The 25213-nt window shown below is 44.4% G+C and overlaps 1 protein-coding gene across 1 annotated transcript in view; it reads left to right on the top strand.

Moving 5' to 3' along the window:
- Positions 1-8025: 8025 nt before the first annotated feature.
- akap12b (A kinase (PRKA) anchor protein 12b) overlaps positions 8026-25213 on the top strand; it is a gene marked incomplete at its 5' end in the record, with an annotated part of 52289 nt that continues 35101 nt past the window's right edge. The window contains one exon of the mRNA XM_083643020.1: positions 8026-8148. Within this exon, the coding sequence (XP_083499146.1) occupies positions 8026-8148 (123 nt within the window). The remainder of the gene's footprint in view (positions 8149-25213) is intronic.

Here is a 25213-nt window from a genome sequence, read left to right as displayed (position 1 = left end):
TTCCTGTTGTCTCAGGGGTCTCCAGGAGACGCCAGCACAACACAGACATCATCTCTCTCTCTCTCTCTCATGAGACGCCAACACAGTCATCATCTCTCTCTCTCCCTCAGGAGATGCCAACACAACACAGACCTCATCTCCCTCTCTATCTCCCCCCCCCCCCCCCTCTCTCTCTTTCTCTCTTTCAAATGTTTATCATCCCCCCCTGTTTTCCTATCCAAGTTCAGATTTTGTCAGAAGAAGCGGCCCTGGTTGCACCCCCCATCCTCGCCCCCAAAGCAGCACCCCAGGGTGTCAGCATCTGTCATTATGAGATGTTTGGGCTATTGCTACATGCAGCCCACGGTCATGTGTGCACATGTGTGTGCCTGTCATAGCTGGCATTCCACACCTGCTAGGTCTGTTATTCTGTGTTGGCTCGGCAGGAGCTGGCTCTGTAACTACAGTCGCGGTTGTAGGAATGCACTCATTCATACAGCGCAGCTTTAATTGCATATTGTGTGTGTATGTGTGACTGAACCCCCTTGTTTTGAGCTGATGACAGATTTGAAGGGGGGCAGGGGGCTTCGTCATTGCTATGTAATGCGCTGTCGAAACTGTACTGTACTGTACTTTGTCAAGTTGTAGTTGTCGATGCCGAGCTGTTGGCCTGACCTGCACAAGCTTCAAGCCTCTTTTAAGCTCTCATCTTTTAACGCTCAAAATGTAATAGATTGGCTCATTTCAGTACCAAGGACAGATCTCCTAGTGTGTTGAAAGTGTGTACAGTAAGTGAAGAACAGAGTTACTGGAAAATAAAGTTAAAGGAGTCTACCCCACATTTTATATTTTATTTATTCATTATTCATATATTTATAAATAACAGCCTACCCTAAATATGCCCCATGTTCTTGTCTGGTCAAGAAGCTGATAACCATTTGTTTTTGACATATAGATTACAGTATTACATTTTATTTGAAGTGAGTGTTGTTTATCCGTTTTAGGAAAAATAAATATTCCCATTGTCAAAAACATGAACAATTACATCATCTTAAGCATAACAGTTCTGTAAAGCTGCATTGTATGTTTTTGTGTCAGCGATCATTATGCAAGATTAGGTGTCATTCCCGCCCCCCAGATGGTCCATGTGTTGTTTTGGAGCAGCGTATGACAGAATAGCCAGATGACGGCCCCCTGCTGTGCCTGGGTGAGCCAGCCTTCACCCGCTGCCCGGGCTGGACCAGACACCCAGCCTCAGGCCCGGACACATTCTTCAGCTTCCCCTGTCTCCGTCTGAAACATACCAGGCCTCCCTCTGTTTCAGCTGCATTTGAAAACGGTATGCAAGCCCAGTATCAGCTTGAAGTGCACTGCACAGTCAATATCTCACAAAGTTCACATTATTTGCAGCGTGCAGCTAACTCAGTAGTGATGCCATTAGATGTTTCCTTTCTAACAATCGCAAACCTTTAAGCCCATGGCACAGTGCTGTGGCCATTTAAATCCTGACTAGCAACACCTTATCTGTCTGTAGCTACGGCCCCTTTTCCTTTGCCCCGCCAACACCCGTATCCCCCTAGCCACTAAACCTACCCACCCCTCGAATCCCAACTACCAGCTTCCTATCTGTAGCTATGGCCCATTTTCCCTAGCACCCCCACACACACACACCCCGCGTCTCTTTCGCAAGCCCCTCCCACCCCCATACCCCCTAGTCACTGCCTACCCACGCCTTGCTATCCCTAGCTACGGCCCCTCTTTCACTAAACGTCCATGGTGAGTGAGTGTCCTGACTTTGCCCTCCCCTGACCCCGGCGGGCCCTGCTGGCCCAGCGCCGTGGGGACAATACCATGTTTGGCTGGAAATACAGTATACAAAGTGTTTGTGTGTTTTCACCTTGTCCTGCTTTCAGTAGGTCTTCTCTTTGCATGTATCTATGCCAATATAATCCTTTAGTATCTAGAGCAGAAAGCATCAACCTATTAAGAGTTTTTTCCCAGATCAGTGTCAAATAAACCTCATATACACACCACTTTCCCGTCTATTTCACACACACACACACACACTCTCTCTCTCTCTCTCTCACACACACACACACACGTGATTTGCAGCCCCTCTCGCCTCTCCCCTCCCAGTTTTAAATCTCTGGGGCTCTCCTCAGCTCACCCTCTCAGATTTAAGCAGCGCCATGACCACTGGGACCCAATTAAATCCTCTCTTCTGTTTTTCAATGCCGGTGGCCTGAAAACAATACAGCCGGTTGTATTTGGACGCAGTCCCAGAATCGATTCCTATTTCCTTTTAGAGAGAGGATGAGAGAGAGAGCAAGCAAAAGAGAGAGAGAGAGAGCATGCATTTGTGAACATTAGTGAGAGCTGTGAATGTACGTATGTATGTATGTAGGTAGGTGTGTGTATGTGTGTGTCTGCATGTGTGTGTGTGTGTGTGTGTGTGTGTGTGTGTGAGAGAGAGATGTTTCTTAGTGCATTTAATGTACCCTTAAGTGATCTCCCCCTTGCTTGCTGATGTTATTTTGCAGAGATCACAACATGTCCGGTAAGGCTTTCACTTTAATGACACTCCCCTCTCCTTCCTCCTTTAGATGACATCAGCAGTTCTGCTGGTAAGCCTCAACGCTGAAGGTCGCTCACTCTAACTGTTAGAGTCTAACAGACTTGTTTCAATACAATGTGTCCAATTTTTATGAGGTTTTTCTGTCCGGGTTCATTGTATCTGTCAGACAGATGTGTGCAACGTTCACAATGAGAACAGTTTGCATTCCCACTCATTGTGTGGCACAGTGATATTGGAGAGAGGGTATTTTCTCCTTTTTATAACATGTTATATAACATGTTATGAACACTAAAAACTCACAAAAATGACGCTAAAATAGAAACTTTGACAAAAACAAATTAGGGATATATGTTTACTGTGACGGATTGTCTGTCTCGATGCTTCTCAAAGTGGGGTCCGGGGACCCCCAGGGGTCCTTGAGGGGGTTCTAGGGGGTCCCCAGCCAAAAGGGGAATCATTTATTTTTACTACCCGGAATAATGTAAAGCAGAGGAGCAACCTAGACAATTGGCACAACAAATAAACACACTGCCTGCTTCTCCATACTCTGAGCTCCCATCGCTGGTTCTTTATCAAAGCAGAAGACTGCAGAGAGCAGCTTCTCGTAGTGGGATTCAACCCTGAACCAGCAGGCTCATCATGTGGGTGCAGATGAAGCCCACGTCTCGAGTCATGAGAGAGAGAGAGAATTTAACAGTCCGGTCAGGAATCTCAAGGTCGAGGCTCGTCTCATCAGAGGGCTAAAGTGCGTTCACAAGACAAAATGTTTCGTCCCTCGTTCCCTCACTGGAGTTTGTTACAAACACACGTATCTGCTGCCTTGGTGATACAACTGAACAGCAGTTTTGGAAAATAAACTATAGCAGCTGTACGCGTTATTGTTGCAGTAACTCGATGATCATCATGTTCATAACTCAAACACAAAAATGCATTGACAGCACCTCCTCCCTACCCCCAAACACACGCACACACACGCACACACACACACACACACACACACACACACACACACACACACACACACATAACATAGCTTGAAGTGTTAGAAAACAGGGAGCGTGCATATCAAAGTCAATGAAAAAAGGAAGGAGAAGAGTGGATCACGGGGTCAAAGAAAAGGGAGTCAAACTTGAACTTGAACAAAACTTGAATATAAATTATGGTATCATCAACATATAAATTATGGATGAGATAAGAGTCAAATTAAAAATTTGTGCCAACTGTCAGATGGGTAGCCATTTTTGAAGGTCTGGGATAGGACATCCAACACCTCTCTAGTGTTGCTAGAGTGAATCCAATCTGAAGAAGTCCCGCACATGTGCAGATGAGTGACTGAGTGTTACATGAACAAGGCGTTGGACAGAGGCTGACTGTACAGCAGACATTCCTCTCAGGTCATGCATCATTAGTTGACCTTATGACATTAAATGCTATCAAATTAGATCTTTAGGCCGTGCGACTAAAACTAATCTAATTAACATTGGGGATCGAACAACACTGAATGCATTGCATAATATACTCCAGCAGCTTGTTTACAGTTAAAAGGCTGAGAGGAATGGTCTGTTGCATAACAGTAATCAGTAAATTGACTATGATTTGTGTGAGTGGCAGTTTTGTTTTCTGTTTTTTATCCATGACAGTGGAGCATCATTCATTTTGGAAGCAGGCGTCATTAATCCACAATGTGGATTTTCATTTTCCTGTCATAAGTGCTCATACTCCTGTCAGTGTCCATGACCACAGCACTGTCCTGTCAGTGTCTCTGACCACAGCACTGTCCTGTCAGTGTCCATGACCAAAGCACTGTCCTGTCAGTGTCCATGACCAAAGCACTGTCCTGTCAGTGTCCCTGACCAAAGCACTGTCCTGTCAGTGTCCATGACCAAAGCCCTGTCCTGTCAGTGTCCCTGACCACAGCACTGTCCTGTCAGTGTCCATGACCAAAGCACTGTCCTGTCAGTGTCCATGACCAAAGCACTGTCCTGTCAGTGTCCCTGACCAAAGCACTGTCCTGTCAGTGTCCATGACCAAAGCACTGTCCTGTCAGTGTCCATGACCAAAGCACTGTCCTGTCAGTGTCCATGACCACAGCACTGTCCTGTTAGTGTCCCTGACCAAAGCACTGTCCTGTCAGTGTCCATGACCAAAGCACTGTCCTGTCAGTGTCCCTGACCAAAGCACTGTCCTGTCAGTGTCCCTGACCAAAGCCCTGTCCTGTCAGTGTCCCTGAGTTGGTCCCCGGGCGCTGCACTGCCCACTGCTCCTAGTTCTATGAAGGTTCCATAGAGCAGTGCTTTTCAAATATTCTCACATCAAGGACCCCTAAACTGACACAAATTAGACCACGGACGCCCATTTGATAAGATTTTGTCCCAGCAGGGTCCCCCATCTGATATGACTTTTGCTTTTAGATGTTTTATCACAGAAACGGTGTGAAACCCATGACCAAAACAGTCATACATTGCCATTGTGTTAGTTATGGATGGACTTACAGTATATTGATTGAAAATTAAGTATTCCCCTTTTTGCTGGGGACCCCCTGCAACCCCCTCAAGGACCTCTGGGGGTCCCCAGACCCCACTTTGAGAACCACTGCCTGCCATAGAGGGTGCATCAAATGCAGAGGATGAATTTCCCCACGGGGACAATAAAGGATAACTTAACTTTAACTTAATTTAACAACTGTGTTGTAAGTATTGCACAGGGATGAGATTTTTTTCCAGTGTTTTTAGACACATTTTCCACTTTTTTGTCTTCCTGATCACATCGCTACGGAGAGGAGCCCCTAAAGTCCCGAAAGGAGATCTTTTTTTATCCTATGCAAACAACAAGTTATTATCCTGTGCAGCACAAGATATTTATCTTGTGGGAACTAGTTATCTTTTGCGCACAGGATCCTTATCATTATGTGCAAAGGTATGGATCTTCTGTGCACATGATATGGATCTTGCTCACATGATCCATATTATATGTGCACAAGATATGGATCTTGCATGCACAAGATGCATATCTCGCAGAAAATATGTTTGATAATGCTGAAAATATGTCTAAAAACACTGAAAAAAATCTCATCCCTAGGAAATAATTACGACACAGTTTATGCCCATGAAAATGGAACACTTGTGACGTGAAAATGAAAATCCACATTGTGGATTACATAATGATGCCTACTTCCAAAGTTAATGATGTTACACACTAGATCTGATCTTGGGCCCACACGATATTTATCTTGTGGGAAATCAAGATCCATAGCTTGTACAAGATACAAAATACCACCTTTCAGGACTTTGGGGGCTCAGATCGCTGATTACCTTTCATGCATTTAAAACAGGCTTAACAGTTTGGTCTATAGAGCTGCTTTGAATCAGAGTTGCTGCAGTCTATACTCTCTTGGACACCATGCCATGGCAGACCACAAAGACATTATTATCCCACATCATTTTCATTTTTCATGATCATGTTTTCCCCTCCAGAGTGATTGTTGTTTGTTTGCATTGTGACTTGCTTGTTTGTTTGCATTGTGTTTGGGTTTTGGCGTGGTTTAGCTGGAACCACAATCTGAAGGCCTGTGGGAACTTGGCTTTGAGTGCTCGGGCTGTAATTTGTGCGTTCTAAAATTCCAAACAAAACGGCACACGGCTAAACCTGCAATTAACATTCAAACCTACACACTGTTGCCCCATCACTGAGGTATACCCGTACCCCCCTCCACACCATCAGTAACCCTGAACTGTCAACCATGCCAATCTGTGTGTGTATGTGTGTGTGTGTGTGTGTGTGTGTGTGTGTGTGTGTGTGTGTGTGTGTGTGTGTGTGTGTGTGTGTGTTTTGTAATTACTTTAGCTACATTGTAAATGGACAAATGGGACCAAATCCACCTTGTTTAAGGCTGCATGGATTCAAAGCCCTGAGGAGGACTGATGTGTTTGTAGATTGTGATGGTTTTGTGTTTTCTAGTGAACCCCAAGAAAGACAGAATCTGTCATCTTGATCCAAATAAACTCAAACCATAATGAAGAGCTGCTGTCTGGTATAGCCTGACTGACCGTATGCAAAACCACCCCTCTTGCATTTGCCATGCGCACACACCCAAAAAATCTGACCAGAGCTATAATAGTCTTACAAAAGCTGTGTGTGTATTGTGCATGTCAATGCAGGTGTTCCTTGACCTTGTTAAGCAGATAGCGAGGGAAACAGAGAGAGCAAGAAAGAGAGGCTGTTGTTGTTGGTGGTGGTGGTGTGTGTGTGTGTGTGTGTGTGTGTGTGTGTGTGTGTGTGTGTGTGTGTGATGGAGGGAGGGAGGGAGGGAAAGAGACAGAGAGAGAGTTATTCTGTACAGGAAGGGAAAATGGCCTTGACTGGCAATTCACCCTGCCGACTTCCAAAAGCAATCTGCCGACTAATCCCCCAAAGACTCAATAGGTATCCTTCTAATATTCGTAGTGACGTGTCTGTGGCATTTTCAGTATTCACTGTATATTGGCGTTATCACACTTTATGGCATTGTTTTTTAATCTCATCATATGATAATATTATAGAATTCCTCTGATAGTCTTCAAATGCAGTGGTTCTCAAAGTGGGGTCTGGGGAGTGGGGACCCCCGGTTCCTTGAGGGGGTCGGGGGTCTCCAGCAAAAAGGAGAATAATTTATTTTCACTATAATAATTCCATAGCCTACATATTAAAACAATGGCAGACTGTCTATTTTGGTCATGGGTTACACCTTCTGTAGGCTAATATGGTAAAACATCTACAGTAAAAGCAAAAATCTGATCAGATAGGGGACCCTATAGGACAAAATGGGGGTCCGTTGTCTAATTTGTGTCCATTTTAGGCCGGGGTTCTTGCCATGAAAAGGTTTACTGCTCTAAGGACTTGTAGGATTTGCTGTGATGTTTCAAAGGAACTCTCTCCAACTGATTACAGGATTAGTTCCATTGCGTAAGTGTGTTTCTCTTGGTCTACCCCCCCTACCAGGTTTGATCTCATTTCTAAGGAATAAACAAACTGGATAAACAATGCTACAGGCAATCAGGCAATAAAAGCTTCCATCGAATTTATTACACCCCCCTCCCCTCCCCTCCCTCTCCCTTTCTCTCTCTCTCTCTCCCTCTCCCTCCATCAGCTGCACGGTGCGTCTGCTCTGATGATGCTGCAAGGCGTGCCGAGGCGCACCGGCGGCCCATGTGATACTGAAGAAAGGAGGAAGAGGAAGGGGGGGGGGGTCCTAAAAGAGTTTGCTGGCCCCTCTCACTTCATCACTCCCGACCCAGCAGCTACACCGGAGCGGTGCTACACACAATCAAGCCTTTCACATTTTTGGACGCGTTGGATACCCGCCGATATCTCGAAAACGATCAATATTAACCTTAATTGGTCGCGCGTTTTTGCTGTGTGGGCTTATTTTTTAGAATAAAGGGAGCGACCAGTAAGAGTGCACCGTTGTTTTTTGTTGTTGTGTTTTCGTCATCATGGGAGCCGAGACCTCAGTGCAGCGGGACGGGAGGAGCCAGGAGGATGCGCCAGCCTCAGCCGAGGAGCTGAGTGCCGAGGTGAAGGCGATCCAGGAGGAGGACAGTGTCCACGACTCCAAGGTACAGCCGACCCTGATGCCTTCTGCCTGGGCACTGTGCAGCAGCAGCAGCAGCCCTGCCTGCGCAGCCCTGACTCAGATAGTAATAGATTCGAATAATATTCCCATTGCATCACACGTGTGCACACTGCACACTGCACACGTGTGATTTCAGAGTGACTTTAATCGCACTGCTTTCATGTTGTCACTGTTCCATAATATTCCTATAGCCTAGTAAGTTTATTGTTTTCCTGGGCTATTCTAAGCTATAGCCTAGTAACCCATTCTTCCGAAATGACACATTACTGTTCTTCGTATTACAGTTTAAATGTTTGTAAACAACATGGCTGCCCCCCCCCCCCCCCCCCCCTTCATTTCAATTTCTGTCTCATCATCTTTTGCGCATCAGTATTCTAGCTTCCGTAGCGCACACTCCTATGCATGTGCGCTATCTGGCCTGAGGTTGTTTTGTTTTTGCTGAGTAATGGGGTCGAGGTGTCTGCAGCAGTCCCGCAGTAATAAAGCGCCACCAGCTGCAGCCAGCTCGGTCCACATTTACAGCCAAGTAGCCTACCTGGGCCCAGGCTGGTGTCCACACACACACACACACACACACACACACTTTTAATGACGTGCAAAGCTGCCCTCCCACGGCTTTGGGAACGTTAGCTGTGTGGATGGAGCACAGGCTGCACTTCTGAAACTAGGCTATGACACATAGGTAATGATGACTGATAACAATAGCCTAATAATCATGAGACAAAATTGCATTCCAATCATCATGCAACTTTCATTTTTCCAGTTTTTAAATACATTCCTATAATACATTTGTAAGTCACTCCAGAAATATTGTTGGAACAATTTGTGAGACCATAGGTCTCTAGAAGATAAATTCACTATAAGCTCTGATATCGAGTTGATAAAAAAAAAACATTTTGAATTAACTGTTTCTGTGCTGATGAGAATTTCCAAGGCCTTGTCCCTAATCAATAACGTTCAAATCAAACGTATTGACCTCTTGACTTGGGAGAATAGTCAGTCTATACTCTAGTAAATGATTTCCGCAGGCAGTGAACCAGCTGCATGCGTCGAGTTAAACTTTGAATCAAGCATCAAAGCCTAAAGATAAAATACAATAATATACACGTCTTGACTTTGTCAACCGTTTGTCTGTGTAAATGTTGATGCATTTCTGTGGCAGGCAGGCAGTATCTAATACTGCTGCTGAGACCCTGCTTCGTGTATTGCAGGATACTGTCAGCTCAGATGCTATTGTTGAGAGAAAATACCAGAGAACATCCTTGTTTTATGCCTCATTAACTATTCTTAAAATTGCTTGCAAAAGGCTGCTCATTTCAATCAGCGGTAGCATCTGTTTGGAAGACAAACAAATTAAAAGCACTCTTTTATTTGCAAACGTTAACAAGTACTTATTATTGCTGAGTCTGTACGTTTGGGTCCAGCTGCCTCCATCAGGGGAACTCAGGTTATGGATTGTCGCCTTGGTGTGACTTGCTCTGGATGTGTGAATGAATATTTGGAAAGCGTCTCCTAATGACTACGTGCATCTCGCCACCTGCTGTTTGCATGCCTCATTTGCCCTATTGGATTTATTGACTTTTTTTATAGGTTGGAGGTCAAGAGGTCAGATTCTTGTGGCCCACCTCTCTCCCTGAAAGGTCACCAGAAAGGTCAAAGGACACCGAGGCAGAAGTTATTCAGAGTGACATTGCAAACACAATGCTAGAACATTTGCTCCATTTTGTTGATTGTCACTTCGTTCTGCTCGTTGCTTTGTTTGCACACATGCTGGACTGTGTGTGTGTGTGTGTGTGTGTGTGTGTGTGTGTGTGTGTGTGTGTGTGTGTGTGTGTGTGTGTGCGTCCGCGTGCGTGTGTGTGTGTGTGCAGTTGTTTTCCAGTGAGCAGCTGACTTCACCTGTGTGGCTGACGGATGTGTTCTTAAGCCCTGCATGCTTGAGCTGTTATCACAGGCATCGTCGTGGCTGCAAATGCTTTCTGTCGGTTTTTGACAGCATCGGAATGCGCGATATGAAATGTCTCAAAACCGCCGGCCCACCTTGATGAGTACGTCTATTGTTCTTTGTGATTTCAGCGAGGACGCGGGCCCATGTTACTCTACCATTGACAAGATGTTCCTCCAAGTAGCAGGTTGTTGGTCACAAAGCCTCCACTGTGCTCTGCTGCTGCGGCAGGCAGGCGGCTCATTCGGTACATGCTGGTCTGGACATTCATTGGAAATCAATAAAAGCAGCTGACAACCAGCCAAAATACGCTTATCTGCGATTTCAGAAGCACACTTGGGGTAATTTTACTCGATTTCTTGGAAGTTGGAACATTGGACACGCACCGATTATTGCTCGTCTTAATCACATCTTCCTCACAAAATTGAATGAAAAGCAGTGATATATGCTTCAATGTGTTCTCTCACATCCATTTGACAAACTGGAAAAAGCATCAAGTTATGAGATTATATGAGGTCTTGGCAAAATTCATCATTGTATTATAACAGACCTTTCCAAATGCATTTTCACATGGCTCTTTACATCTTAAAGGCAAAACCTGCTAAGTCTGTTGTCAAAGTAGTAGAGACTAGAGAGTAGAGTAGAGCAAGTCTTATTCATTTGAAGTAGGGATGTTAATGATTAATCGACAATCGATTAATCGATCGTTAAGAATTTGATCGATCAAACTATATGTTAACCGATTAATCGACAATGTAGGCTATGTTCTCATTTTTATTTTCTTTGCTGAAATGCTTTAACACCACAAGGGCAAAATGTAACTTTCACTGCTTATACAGAGGAAGAAGAAAGCCAAGCTAGGAGGCAGAAAGTCCAGGGTGGGAGAATTACACCCAAAAAGACAACAGTATTATTCATTGTAAACATTGTAATACAATATTGAAACATGTCATGTCCGCAAGCACGATGACAGCTAATGCAGGAAGTTTAGTTGGTTGATCAACTTGTTGGGTAGGCCTAAAGACAGGTGTAAAACCATGCATTTTGTATTTTGTATGTCAAAAACTGTTTCTAATATAATGATTCATCGATTAATTGATCGTTAACATGACCAATTCATCGATTAAGGAAATTGATAAAAATTTGCATCACTAATTTGAAGTGGATGAATGAAGGGTGTGTGTAAGCCGGTGTATATGTGTGTAGCTGATAGTGTATTATGGGCTGCAGAGAATGTAAAGCAGAGAGGCGTGCTGTTGGATGGCTTCCTGCTTGATATGCGGCTAATAAACATCCTCTTCACTCCACTGAGGAATTTTAGCAATGTACACACATACACACACATACACACACACACACACACACACACACACGCACGCACATACTGTACACACGCATGCACACACACCTTCCGCCTCCGCCTCTCATTATACCCCCCTCCCCAGCATCGGTCCTCAGAAGTAGGTCAGAGTGGTGCAGAGTGTGTGCTCTCCCCCAAACTTTTCTAAAGTGCTGTTTTTCCCTCTTGGCCTGTGTGTGTGTGTGTGTGTGTGTGTGGGGGGGGGGGGGGGGGGTGGCAGTGTTGCCAGATCTCACGAGAGAAACAAGCAACCACTTGGTTGCTTGTTTGTCTCGTGAGATCTGGCAACACTGGCGGGTGAAGGAACACTCACCACTCACCATTGGGACACTTGATCCCACAAATAGACATTCAATGCTGACTCGAAGCGCTGAATATTTCTCTCTCTCTCTCTCTCTCTCTCTCTCTCTCTCTCTCTCTCTCTCTCTCTCTCTCTCTCTCTCTCTCTCTTCTCTTCTCTGACTCCCACCTTCATTTCCTCATCCACTTCCCTTCCCTTGGCGGGAGCCAACTGTAAATGCATTGTTTTGCCATTCGCCCAGAAAAACCAAAGCGGGTTTAAGTGAGGAAACTGAACGCCGCACAGACTCGCACACAAACAACGGCAACCTTCCTGGACATGAGACCCGCCATCACATGCTGGGCTCTGTACCTAACGCAGCGGTGGCGGTGGCAGGTGACTCCAATGATCCGACATGAGGTTATGTAATGTAATGGCTCTGATACGTTCCTGTATAATGAGCCGCGGCTGATCAGACGCTGCTATGACACTGATTATCCTGTTTAGCAGTGAGAGAGGGAGGGAGGGCTAGAAGGGGTCAAACAGAGGAGCCATTGAGGATGGGCCGAGACGGGGACAGGACTGGGCCCCCGTGTGCACTGGCCCAAAACAGGAAGGAACCGACGGGACCCCAGAGAGAGAGAGAGAGGGGGAGAGGCTGTGTTTTGGGTGGGCAGGAGAAGAGGGGATGGGTGTGGAGCCCAGAGAGAGAGAGAGAGGGGGGGGGGGGGCAGTCAGGGTGACATAAAGGCAGATGAATCAGCCGATTGTTCCCTTACTCCCCCCCTCCTCCCTGATTTTAAAAGGACATTGATGACAGAGGTTGAGTGAAAAGGGGCTCATCAGGTTAAAAAAGAAAGAAAAAGAAGGGAGTCCCCCCTCCCAATGTGTTAGCATGTTTATGTGTGTGTTGTGTGTTAAAATACTCTAAATACAGGAATAAAATGGAACTACCTTAAAAAATATAGTTTAATTTGATTTTATGTATCCCTTGAGTAAATGCTTGATTTGTTGCATTGGATTTTGACAACAGGGAACAGGGATGACAAAGCTGTCTCAAATAAGGTAAACTTAACTATGGCTAAACTAGACATGTAACATTATTGTGAAATGAAATTAGATAAAACCATTGATTTAAACTAAACTCAAATCTCTGCCTTTAAAGCAAACTGCCATAAAGGAACCTGAATTATTTTCGTTTTTGCCATTATATTGCCATACATTGCCGTATAATTGCGATAAAATAATTGCCAAATAACTGAAGTGGGGAAATAATCCATTACTATTGAATGAGTCCTTGAAGTATTTACTGAAACAATCAAGAAATGTATATAAGAGAAACACTGAGAAATCATAAAACTACCATACTTTCCCATCCTTAGTTACCACACTTTCCCAATCTGAAAATCAATCAAAAGTCAAATGAATTTAGATGTCTCACTTAGGGATGTCACGATACTATAATTTCTACTTCGATACCGATACCCAGGAAAATATCGACACGCGATGCCATTTTCGATACCACGGGAAGGGGGATGATGACACATCAAGAGGCATAAAAATAAAGTTAGACAGATGGACGGACAGACGCACACTTCTCCATAATCTAGGCCAGATAAAACTTTAAATTTAGACAGCAGATTATCCCTGCTCTAGCCATCAGAACATGTTTAGCTTGTTGAAACAACAGATACCCGCAAATCTTCATTATAAGAAAGCACTGATTGTATCAAAACTGTTGCAAATGAGTATTGTATCCGTTTAAATTTTTTCGTATTGATACTTATCGATACTATCGATACCTGTTGCAAATGAGTATTGTATCCGATTCACATTTTCAGTATTGATACTTTTCGATACTATTGATACTTTTTGACAACTGGCTAAGGGTCAATTTAACCCCCTGAGGTCTAAGGGTATTTGGGACTTTTTCTAGAATTTGACATAGCTGCTTAAATTCACCTTTTAATTGCTGACAAAGATGATTTGTTTAATCAGGTGAAATGTATGCACAAGCTGTATGCCTATGGGAAAAATTACATCTTAACAAAATCAAATTACCAGAAATAAATCATGTGCACTTTACTCATAAGTAGTGACATATACGGTACATTTCATGCATGGTGATTTATTGGATGAATTTCCTTTCGCTGACATCTGTTACTGAAGTAATATTTGTAAACACTACGGCAGAATACTGAAATTAAAACGTCTTTTTAAACTACAGCAGGAAACCTGAGTCGTGAGCATATTGCAGTGATCCCCCCCCAAGTAATAACAAGATGAATATTTTCTCTTCTAAGAAAACAGGAAGTGGCTTGCAGCTGATTAGTCCGTCCTTTAGCCACCCTCCTATCCTCCATCTCTCAGATGGACTGCCAGCTCCACTACAGTCAAAGAACAGTTTGTGTATTTGGCTGTGTGAAAAACCAGAGCTCCTTTGTCTCCACAAATTAGAGTTCACTCCAATTACTCGATCCAATCGACTAATGAGTCTATGGAACAATCTAGAATCCCAAAATAGCATCAATTTGAAAATGTTGCATAATGTCAGAATAGATGATACAGGGAAAGTAATGGCATGATGAATAAAACTCATATGATTCTATCGGATACAAACTTTGGCTACATTGTCTGAGACAAAAATCGGTTTTCCTTTCTTGTCTATTAGATTAACAAAGATTCGATTGACAAAGATCACATGCAAGGCTGTTCATCAGCTTGTTTTTGCTTTGTCAATATGCGTAGGTTTCCCTGCTCATGTTGAATTTATCCTTCACTTTGATATGTTTAAGTACAGCAGAAGAGTCATAAATAGTTTGTTTGTTCCCCCAAATGCTCCAGTTAACCCCAGAAATTGGATCTGATATCTGATCTGAAAAAAGCTATAAGGAGCACTGTCCATGTCATTTGATTATGGTGACCTCTACAGTGAGGATTATACAATGCGTTGTACACCATCTGTCATTCATTCATTCATTGAAGATGATTGTTTTCACATGGCGTCTTGATGATGTGGTGAAAGATGTGAGCTACAGGACATGAAGAACAGTACTGTTATGATGTGTTTGTGATATGAACATAGTGATACTGCAAAGATGCACAGAACTACAAAGTACACAATAATGAGAGAGTTCTTTGATGTGATGCCATGCATCACATTCATATTTTAGTTAGGAATTGTATTAGTTTCATTCAATTGCATTTGCTTTTGCTATCACACACAACACGTGCACAAACGCACACGCACACGCACACACACACACACACACACACACACACACACCTAACCACAAACATTCTCTCTCTTTCTCTCTCTCTCTCTCTCTCTCTCACTTTGCATCATCGATGTGAGTATTAACGATGTTCTCCTCTCCTGGTTGTCCATAGTGATGATGAGCTATGATGTGGAGGTGTGAGGGGGAGACCCTCCCCCGCTCAGGGCCCTGTGGTGATGGTGTGTTATTGAGTAGTCCACGTCCTTTTCACTGCCCCACAGGGACTGTTACAGCTGTCCTAATCAATCATTATGATTGGAAACTCTGCCGCCTCAGCGTCCTTATTTACTACAGTCTTTTGTTTAATGCCTTGCCAATCTGAGAGGTGCACCTGCATGCACTCAGTGCACCTGTTAGAGGCTGCAAACGTACTGAAATGTGGCTGCAAAGATACTGAAATGTCCATAAGAGTGGGTGATAAGTACAATCAAGTGAAGCAAAGGCAAACACACATGAAAGCGCCATTACTAAATATTTCTCATTGTATAATTATCGTTATTAGCCTATGTTATTCTTCATTGAAAACTAATAGCAGGAGCATTAAGCAAAACATATTATACTTTATATACTCTAGAGGTCACCGTAATAAAAATCACTTGAACACTGCTTCTTATAGCTTTTTAATTAATTAAAAAAGATTAAAATACTTATCTATGTACCGGTATATAAATTATAAACCGTGAAATGTGATGCACAGTTGTTTGACTACTGTTGACAAAATGCAGACAAAGTCGCTTTGGACAAAAGCGTCTGCTAAATAATGAGATGTAATATCAGTAGATTGTGATGATGATGCACAATATTTGCTGGCCAAGAAACGTGTCAGCAGAAACAGCACAGAGAGGCGGGACATAGCATTGAGAGGAATCTGATTTGACCGTTGAAAAGTGGGCGTGTCTGGGACGAGGGACTGAGTCAGCGAGTGCACCGCAGTTCCTCCCGAGCACAGCAGTCCGCTAAAGAATTGATTTGCCTAGTCTTGTTTTCGTATAATTCTTCTGGTCTTCTGTTGCACAGAGGGCTTTCAGTAGACTTGAGATATGATCATAATGTTGTCACATAAGGAAGCCTAATGCTTTATGCACTGTGTCGGTGTGCTGTAGTTCAAATGTATTGAGATGGAGCCATGCTGTAGGAAATTGACGTTGGTATGCAGACTTAGTGGTGCCTTAATTCTATCCAGCAGAGAGGTCAGCTAATGCTAAATGGACCAAGATATCGCCTTAATGTAAACCACATGGGCATGATATCTCACATATACAGTAGATTAGTAGTTACGTACTGGGCAGATCACAGTGATTTTAAAGTACAAGACTTCTTTGTTTTGCTTCAACGTTTTCGTTTTCGTGTGGCACGTTGCATCATCAGCAGCTGTACCGAATGTTGACGAGATAATAAAACAATTAAACTTCATTTAGCGTGCCGCGAACATCAGCTAAGCTAATTCCCCATGGCTCTCCATTAGCACAGGATGTTTACGATACGAACGATGCATGAGAACCTGCAGTACACATGGAAATGGCTTACTGATGAGCGTGTGTGTGTGTGTGTGTGTGTGTGTGGGTGTGGGTGTGTGTGTGTGTGTGTGTGTGTGTGTGTGTGTATGTGTGTGTGTGTGTGTGTGTGTGTGTGTGAGAATATATCCATGACTGCCCCCTCATTTGTGCATGAACATAGGTTTGTTACCTCTGCCAATGCTTTCAGTGTGTGTCTGTTTGTCTGTCAGCAGGATTATGGAGAAGCTACTGGGCCAATTACCAATTTTCATGAAAATTGGTGGGGGGGGGGGGGGGTGTAGCATGTAGCATGGGCCTAGCAGGGAGCCATTCAATTTTAGCGCTGGATCCGATTGGACTCACAGAAATGTGCACATCACAACAGACTGGACTATTGCCCCTTAAGAGGTCTGCGCTCTCTGAGTGCCCTTCTAGTTTCCCATGGCATGGTACTGTCCATGTTTGACGAGTTCCTGCAGCTTCTGGTATTAGCAGAAACTAGACATCCAGGCGCATAGGTACCAGCCATGTTATGGTAGCTAGCGGGCGGTAACATAGCTCCAACTTCAGCAAAGTTTTTGACTAAGGTAAACAGACAGACACACAGACAGACAGACAGACAGACAGACAGACAGACAGACACAAGTGTGGGCTGGTACAGAGTGTGTTATTACGGTTGTTTTTGGTCTGTCTGTCAGCAGGATTATGGAAAAACGATACTGGGTTCATTTCCATGACCCTTGGTGGGAGGGTGTAGTAGCGCGGGCCAAGGAAGAACCCATTCCATTTAGGAGCGGAGGCGATTCGACTCATGAAATGTGCATGATCATAGCAGACTGGACGATTGTCCTTGGCGGAGGTCTGCGCTCTCAAGAGTTCAAAGGTTTAAGATGAGAGTGTGTTTCCTCCATCATCATTACATACAGCTCTGATTGATCATGCACTGATTACTCATCACAAAGGGGATTAATAGAGATTATTGTGGTTTGCATGCAGTTCAATAATGGACAGAGGAAGTCCCCCCCCCCCACTCTCTCTCTCTCACTCTCTCACTCCCCCCCCCCCCCTCTCTCTCTCTCTCTCTCTCTCTCTCACTCTCTCTCTCTCTCTCTCTCTCACTCTCTCTCTCACTCTCCCCCCCCCCCACTCTCTCTCACTCTCTCCCTCTCTCTCTCTCTCTCTCTCACTCTCTCCCTCTCTCTCTCTCTCTCTCTCTCTCTCTCTCTCTCTCTCTCTCACTCTCTCACTCTCTCCCTCTCTCTCTCTCTTAAAGCATATTATGCAGGCTCCTTCACTGCGACATTTTGCGCTCAAAATAACCTCTTACCTCCATTACATCATGTGCCTGTGTGGACTCGCTCACCCCATCTTCTCCCCATTTCCCCCCCCCCCCCCCCACTTCTCTTGTGTTGTTCATCATGTTTCTCTCTGTGCACACCTGTTACCTCTTACTGTGCGTGCCCCCCAGGTGTCTGCAGCGCCTTCACAACACTTCTCTGTGCTTTTCTACACATTCTGTTTTGTGAAGTGGCTTCTAAATGGAATGGTTTTTCATCGCGCATTGGTTCTCGCCACAAAACCTGCAACAAAACGACTCATTCTAGACCCCGCCTCACATTTGTGAGTCAATGATAGCATTTTCACACATCGGCGCTAAAACTAATGAAGACCCATCATATCGCGCAACGGAGAACCTTCTCCTCGAATCAAGGCATCTTCAGCCTCGGAGATCTGCATCAGGGACTTTCAGAGCCTAGGAGTGACCCTTAAAAACACAATTTGTATTCATATAGTGTGCCTCTTATCCATCCCTCCCCCTTGCGCTCGTCTGCTCCGTCTCTCTTTCTGCTCCCTCTCGCTCTCTCTCTCTCGTTCTCTCGCTACCCCCCTTTCCCACATCCATTTTTCATCAGCTTTGGTCCTGATGCAGCACTAAAACGCTGCCCTAAGCACAGTAGGTGTGTGGTCATGATGTCAGTGTGGGTTGGACTCACTGGTGGGGAGGCGGAGCATTTGAAGGACAAACAGTGAATCATAATAGCGTGTGTGCAGCTGGCTCCATGGCTTGGCTTGCATACTTATGCGGGGCGAGGTAGCAGCTCCCTATCCTGTGAAGCTGAGATGTCTGAGATTTACTGTATTGATCGATCACCCGACGGCTCATATATTACAATCAGCATCCCTCCTTGGGGGAGCATAACAATAAAACTCAAAGACATGAAAAATGGAGGGAGCGATGGAGAACGGGAGGGATTGACTGCGAGATGCTGCCTCAATTTATTTAGCAATCTTAAAAACTTCCCTTTCAAATTAAAACAGTTTTAGATGAAGGTGATGCACATCTGTGTTTTGTAACATTAATAAGGGGTGTTTATGAGGTCATGTTTGATCCACAAACAGGATATGCAGCTACAGTAGTGATATAGAATGACACTCTTATGGGTGTAATTTCAGGTGCTCGTGCTGTAAGTGGTGGGTCTTATGATGCCCAGTCAGCGCTGCCTCAGGATAATCAGTAACACACAGTACAGAGCGAGTCGGTTTCAGCCCATGGCGTATAAATAACACGGGTTTCCACTTTCAAAACACGTGCATTGTGTATGGCAAAGTCAGATTTTACACGCAGGTGATTGATAAGCGTATCAACTGCATGTCAAATTTGCCTTCTGCGGCCGGCGGGGGAGAAGCGGCGGCGCTGTGAGGCTGTTGGCGCCTGCAGTTTCTTGGTTATGTTCAACATAAGACTGTGATTACTCAACCGAGCGCCTGAGGTCGCCGCGAGGCGACCGCGTATCAACTGCACGCAATTGGAACATTTGATGCAGGTGATTTGAAAGTGGAAAGTCGGGTTATTTCGGACGCAGATTGAAGAGTCAGGTGGTCACTGCTGACTCATGTGAGACAAATGGAAATGTTGCCTTCTGTCATGGGGGATGCTGCATGGGCATGACCTATAGCCTATGCTCAATATTATTACCTGCTTTAACTTTTCATTTCTTTATTATAGTTTGATATCACAAGGGGGGATATCTCACTATGGGGAGAGAAGCTCTGCTTGGCATCAGAGCTTGTCTCCCCACTGAGGTATCCCCAATCCTTGTTCATAAAACTGGGGTTATATTCATAACCATATGATTTCCTCTTAACACCACTGAGATATGTAATTGTTATGTTTGTCTTCTCTGCCTGCTGCGACTGGTAGTCCTCCTGATTGGAGCCAGGTGTGTTGAGTAGAGAGGGGTCAAATTGATTACACCCAAATATCTCTGTATCTCTTTTTGAGTGTCTTAGAATGCTGATGGGACATTGCAAACATTAAGATTGGTCCTCCAGTTATGCAGTGATGCCAATGTAACAGATATTGTGTAGAATTAACCCCTTGATGTTTTATGGTGTTATGTAGAAGCTAATTGCTAATTTATTTTGTGCTTGTTGATTGTGATTGTAGGAGGGGCTTAGGCTATATACTGCCATGGGTGCTGGAGAGACTGCGTGTGTAACAGGACTGCTGGCCTGACAGTTGGGGCCAAGTTATCCATGGTTTTTATCCTACATGTGTGTTTAGGTTCCAGCCTACCTCTGTTTTATTTCCTTGTAATGTTCTTTTTGTCGTTTTTTGAGTTTTTCATCTTTTTTTGCAACTTCTCAACCTGAAAAAAGCCTGGTTTTCCACATTCAAACTCCTGTGGTTGAATTCTGAAACTGGCGACCCACTCACCATCCTAATACCTCCCTTAGTTAGAACTTTTGGAATGTAAATATAGTTTGATAGTAGCAGTCCTCATTGTCTGTGCACTACACCACTACACCACCACCTCCTACACTGAAGTTTGGGTTATTTCCCAGAGGAGGTGCTTCAGAATCAACTTGAATGACTTGTGATGAAGCCAATTAACAGCGAAATAAATTTCAATCCAATGTCTCTAATTCTCCATAATCTAGTGAGACAACAAGCTGCTCTGATTTTACACGTGTTTGTTTGTCATTCACATGATGTGTTTTTCTTAGGCCAAGGTAATTGCGTTAGCGGACTAAAGGCCAAACTGTCCTCACTTTGTTAAGCAGAAGAATGGCAGTGGTCAGAGGAACTCTGGGGAAATTAGATCCTTTCTCACAGCTGATGTCTTGCACATGTCTCTTTTAACTCTGTTAAGAGAGCGCAGGGGCAAATGGCGACACGTGACGTGAGAAAAGCTCTCTTTAGGGTGACATGACAACATTTTTATCCGTGACTCGGACTCCGCTCGTCGGGCCGAAATCCAATCACAGGAGACTGGGCAGGCGAGCCTGTCTGTCTCTGCCCTGCAGATGTCATGTACAATACGTTGTGCAAGCAACCAGCGCGTGCCATTCTTCAGCTATATTTACATTTTTCAAAATGTATCCGAGTTTCGACACTGTTGCGTTTTAATTCATCAGATGTCATGTGGGATATGTTGTGCAAAGCAACCAGTGCGTGCCATTGTTCAGCTATATTTAAAATTTTCACAATATATTATCCAAGTTTCGACACTGTTCTTCAAACCTCCATCTCAAGTTCCTCCAAGTGGATCTGTTGTTGGAGTGACGTATGTGAGATTGGATGTGGTTCCCTCGCCAAAACTGAGATCAAACATCTCGACATTAGCAGGGCAGTGATATAAGTGGAACTGGATACAATATCAAAGTGTGGTTCAAGTGTCTCGCTAATCACAACCATGTTTATAACATATGCATGCTTCCCAGAAGGCCTCCTCCCTTCCCCAGTCATCTCCTCTCCTCACATGTGACTCTGGAGCTGAGATGGTTATCGGGGTCCAGAGACGTTTAGACATTCATGACAGGAGGATCAGCAAAGGAGGTGGATTTTGTTATTTCAGCCCAGTTAGAGAGGGTCAAGCGCTGGCCAGTGTGGCCTGAATATGATCCTGCACTGGGGGGTCCTTCCTACAAGCAAGCTGTTGTTGTTGTTGTTGTTCAGTTGTTGTTGACTCTGTTTGCTGTTTGACATGGCAGCAGACGTTCAGATGCGGGGCGGGGCAGAGGGTAATGGAGGGGGCTGATAAACAGACACACCGTGGGAGGTATTGAGGCTTGAGGTGGGAGGGTTCGGGTCACAGAGTGATGCACTGAGGTAGGTTGAGGGGATCCTGCTATGATCTGTTGTATCCTAAAATGGCCACTAACAGGTGTGCAGACGCTGTATAGCCATATGGGGTCACTCATTCTCCCTCACATTCATCTCTCTTTCTGACACACACACACACACGCACACGCACACGCACACACACACACACACACACACACACACACACACACACACACACACACACACACAGAAGAAGACACTAGCTTCTTGGTTTATTTTTATCCTTCTGCTTGTTTACTCATCTAATTCAATGTCCCCGTCCCTCTCATGCTAGTCTGATCTCACATCATGTGAACCAGGCTGAAATCTCATAGAGTCACACCAATATAGTTCCTAGGGTTGTGAAACAATGCACTAACTAACTATAGTGGAATGGCTGTAATCTGATTGTCAAAAATAGTTCTGATTAGGTCCTATTGAGAAAGGAACTGACAAAGTATATTAGAATTATTAGAATTTTTTTATTTTTATTATGACATTTAAACAATGTAATTAAATTTGAATAAAATGATAGTTTGACTTCATACAGGTGTGGTTTTCTGTCATGGATTGCATCTGCAGCATCAGCAAGATGGCAGCCAATCTGTTGTGTGACAGAATGTAGCTTCCAATTCATTCATCAGCTGAGCCTGAGATAAACTATTCCCAAAGCTGCCAGCTGGACCGCTGTGTCATGTGGACCGCTGTGTCATGTGGACCGCTGTGTCATGTGGACCGCTGTGTCATGTGGACCGCTGTGTCATGTGGATCGCTGTGTCATGTGGACCTCTGTGTCATGTGGACCTCTGTGTCATGTGGACCTCTGTGTCATGTGGACCTCTGTGTCATGTGGACCGCTGTGTCATGTGGACAGGAATATTCTGTGAACTGGTTTATTGACAACAGACTCAATCGCAGGATATCAAAGAAACAACTTGACCAGAATAAGACCTTAATCAGAGTCTGGCCTCTAGCCAGGTTAACCTGTGTCTCTAAACATAATCACTGACCTGTGTGTGTGTGTGTGTGTGTGTGTGTGTGTGTGTGTGTGTGTGTGTGTGTGTGTGTGTGTGTGTGTGTGTGTGTGTGTGTGTGTGTGTGTGTGTGTGTGTTGGGAATGTTTTTTGTAATGGATGAGATCAATTATAATAGCAGCTCTGAAATTATGATTTACCGACTGCGTCTAAACTCACTGATTGAACGTATTTCTGTTATACTAAGGAAGTATTTTATTTTATTTCTATTCGTGTGGTCATCTTCCGGCCTGTTTTTGCTAAGTGAGCTTAGCAATGATCCATGAGCTACGTGGACAGCACTGGACAGACAACATAGTCCAGCCATAGACGGTATAAAAGGGTGAGTTCTAAAAATCCATCCCCCGTACAGTGAACGGTGAAGTTAGCTATATAGAGTCCAAGACCGTTTTTCGTACCAGGCTGTGAACATGTTTATTTCTGCTGTAAAGTCGGGGCGTTTTATCATGGGAATGAATGGGGAATGACTTCCTTTTGCAGCCAGCCTCAAGTGGCCATTCAAGGAACTGCAGTTTTTGCCACTTCCACGTTGGCTTCATTTTTCACAGCCGGAGGTTGGGGCTTGGCTGGAACACACACACACACACGCGCGCGCGCGCACACACACACACACACACACACACACACACACACACACACACACACACACACACACACACACAGCAGCCCCAGCACCTGAGCAGAGGTAATGGGTTGTGGAGACAGTGAGAGTGTTCTTCGGGGGTCTTGTCGAGCTTTGATCTTTGGTATGTGGTGAATGTGGGGGTCAGGGGTAATGGAGTGGGGGCTGATGGGTAAAGAGCAGGGTTGAAGGGCGAGAGAGAAGAGAGGCAGGGAGACAGACAGACAAGGCCACTACAAGATGACCAAGTCAGGGAACTAGAAACCTTACATTAGACTTGTGTGTGAAATATGTATTTGCAAATAACTCTCAGTGCTTGTTCTAATCTGCCTGGATACCTGATGAGGGGGGTTTGATGCAGGAAGACTATTCAGCTAGTTGCAGTTAACTAAGTCTAAGAGAAAGGTAGACTCAACTATTTCCTGTGATTGTCTAAGCTTTCAACCCCCACCCATCAGGTAACGTTAAAACAAACGCTCTGCTTTCAAATCCTCTCCTTGACCTGTAGGTCTGCCTCAAACAGGATGATAGACTGGACATAAAGCGTGTGTAAAACAGACCGCCTGGGAAGCAATACTCCCCCCAGCTCTCTCTCTCTATATCGCTCTATCTTCTCCTTTCCCCTCACTCTCGCTCTCTGTTTCTGCTCCCCTATATCTCTCTCCCCTATCTCCATATCTCTGCTTTCACCTCCTCTCACTCCTCCTCTCCGCCATCTTTATCTCACCCCCCCCCCCCCCCCCCCCCCCCCCCCCACACACACACACACACACACAGACTCCTCTCCTCTGCTCTGGGACTCTATCCACACCTCAGAGGTCAGAGGTCGCGAGGTTAACTGTCACGGACAAACTACGACCCCACAGGGAGTCTTAAACCCGTTATCTTTCACTGTGTGTGTGTGTGTGTGTGTGTGTGTGTGTGTGTGTGTGTGTGTGTGTGTGCGTGCGTGCGCGTGTGTGCATCCATTTGAGAAAAAATGAAGACTTGAAAGCCAGTGCAGTCAAGCTAAACTGTTCTGAACTGTATTGACTTGTGTTACGTGCAGGTTGGAGTTTAATGTAAAAGCTATAGGTAGAAATGAGATCATCTGCTGTTTGCAAACAACTGTTTGTCACTTCTACATTATCAGTAGCGTTGCACTGAGCAAACTTCATTTGAAACCCTCATTAGTGTTTTGTTTGCACCTGTGTTTATTCTGCCTTTTCGACACAAAATGGCCACCGTGAAAAGGGTCAGTTGGTGATTAAATTAGACCATGTTGGCCAGATGGATAGAGAGGGAATTTATGACTTGTCTCTTAACGTTGTTTTTGTGCTTCTATGCTTGACTTTTATTGCTAATTCCCTCTTTGGGCTGGAAAAGGTTAGCCTACTGTATCTGACATCTGCTCACATTAGAAGATTTCACCTCAGGCAGATGTACAGAATGAGCTCCTGATAACATATGAGCTATAAATAAAAATGTAAACGATAAATATACAGTAGAAGGATTTTTTTTTTAATACAGACCATAAACCCAAGAAAAAGCTGCTGTTTTCATAGGCACTTAAATCAATTTCTTCTACAATTTCAGGGTCCTTTCAAGTGAACCACCAATTTCCATGCAGCCTATTTGATAACTTAACTGATATTGATATGAGATGATAATATCACATAAACCTTGTATATTTCATTTGTAAATCAGATTTACTCAGAGGTCACGGGAGAGACTTTCCTTACTGACTTTGACCCATTTGCTCCAAACAAAATATTATTTTTGGCATGAATGAAACTGTAAATGTGTCTTTTCCTAATTTTGCTGTAGGCCCCTTCAATGCCCCTCCAAATGTCTCATCACTGTGTGCGTGCCTCTCAGGTTTTAGCACCAGTCTGGTTATCAGAGATGTAATGGTCCAGCTGCGTCACTCCCTCCCCCTACTTTCTG

The sequence above is a fragment of the Poromitra crassiceps genome, assembly GCF_964638095.1.
Source record: "Poromitra crassiceps genome assembly, chromosome: 9".
In the NCBI taxonomy this organism is placed as follows: Eukaryota; Metazoa; Chordata; class Actinopteri; order Beryciformes; family Melamphaidae; genus Poromitra; species Poromitra crassiceps.
This window is presented reverse-complemented; position numbering and strand designations above follow the sequence as displayed.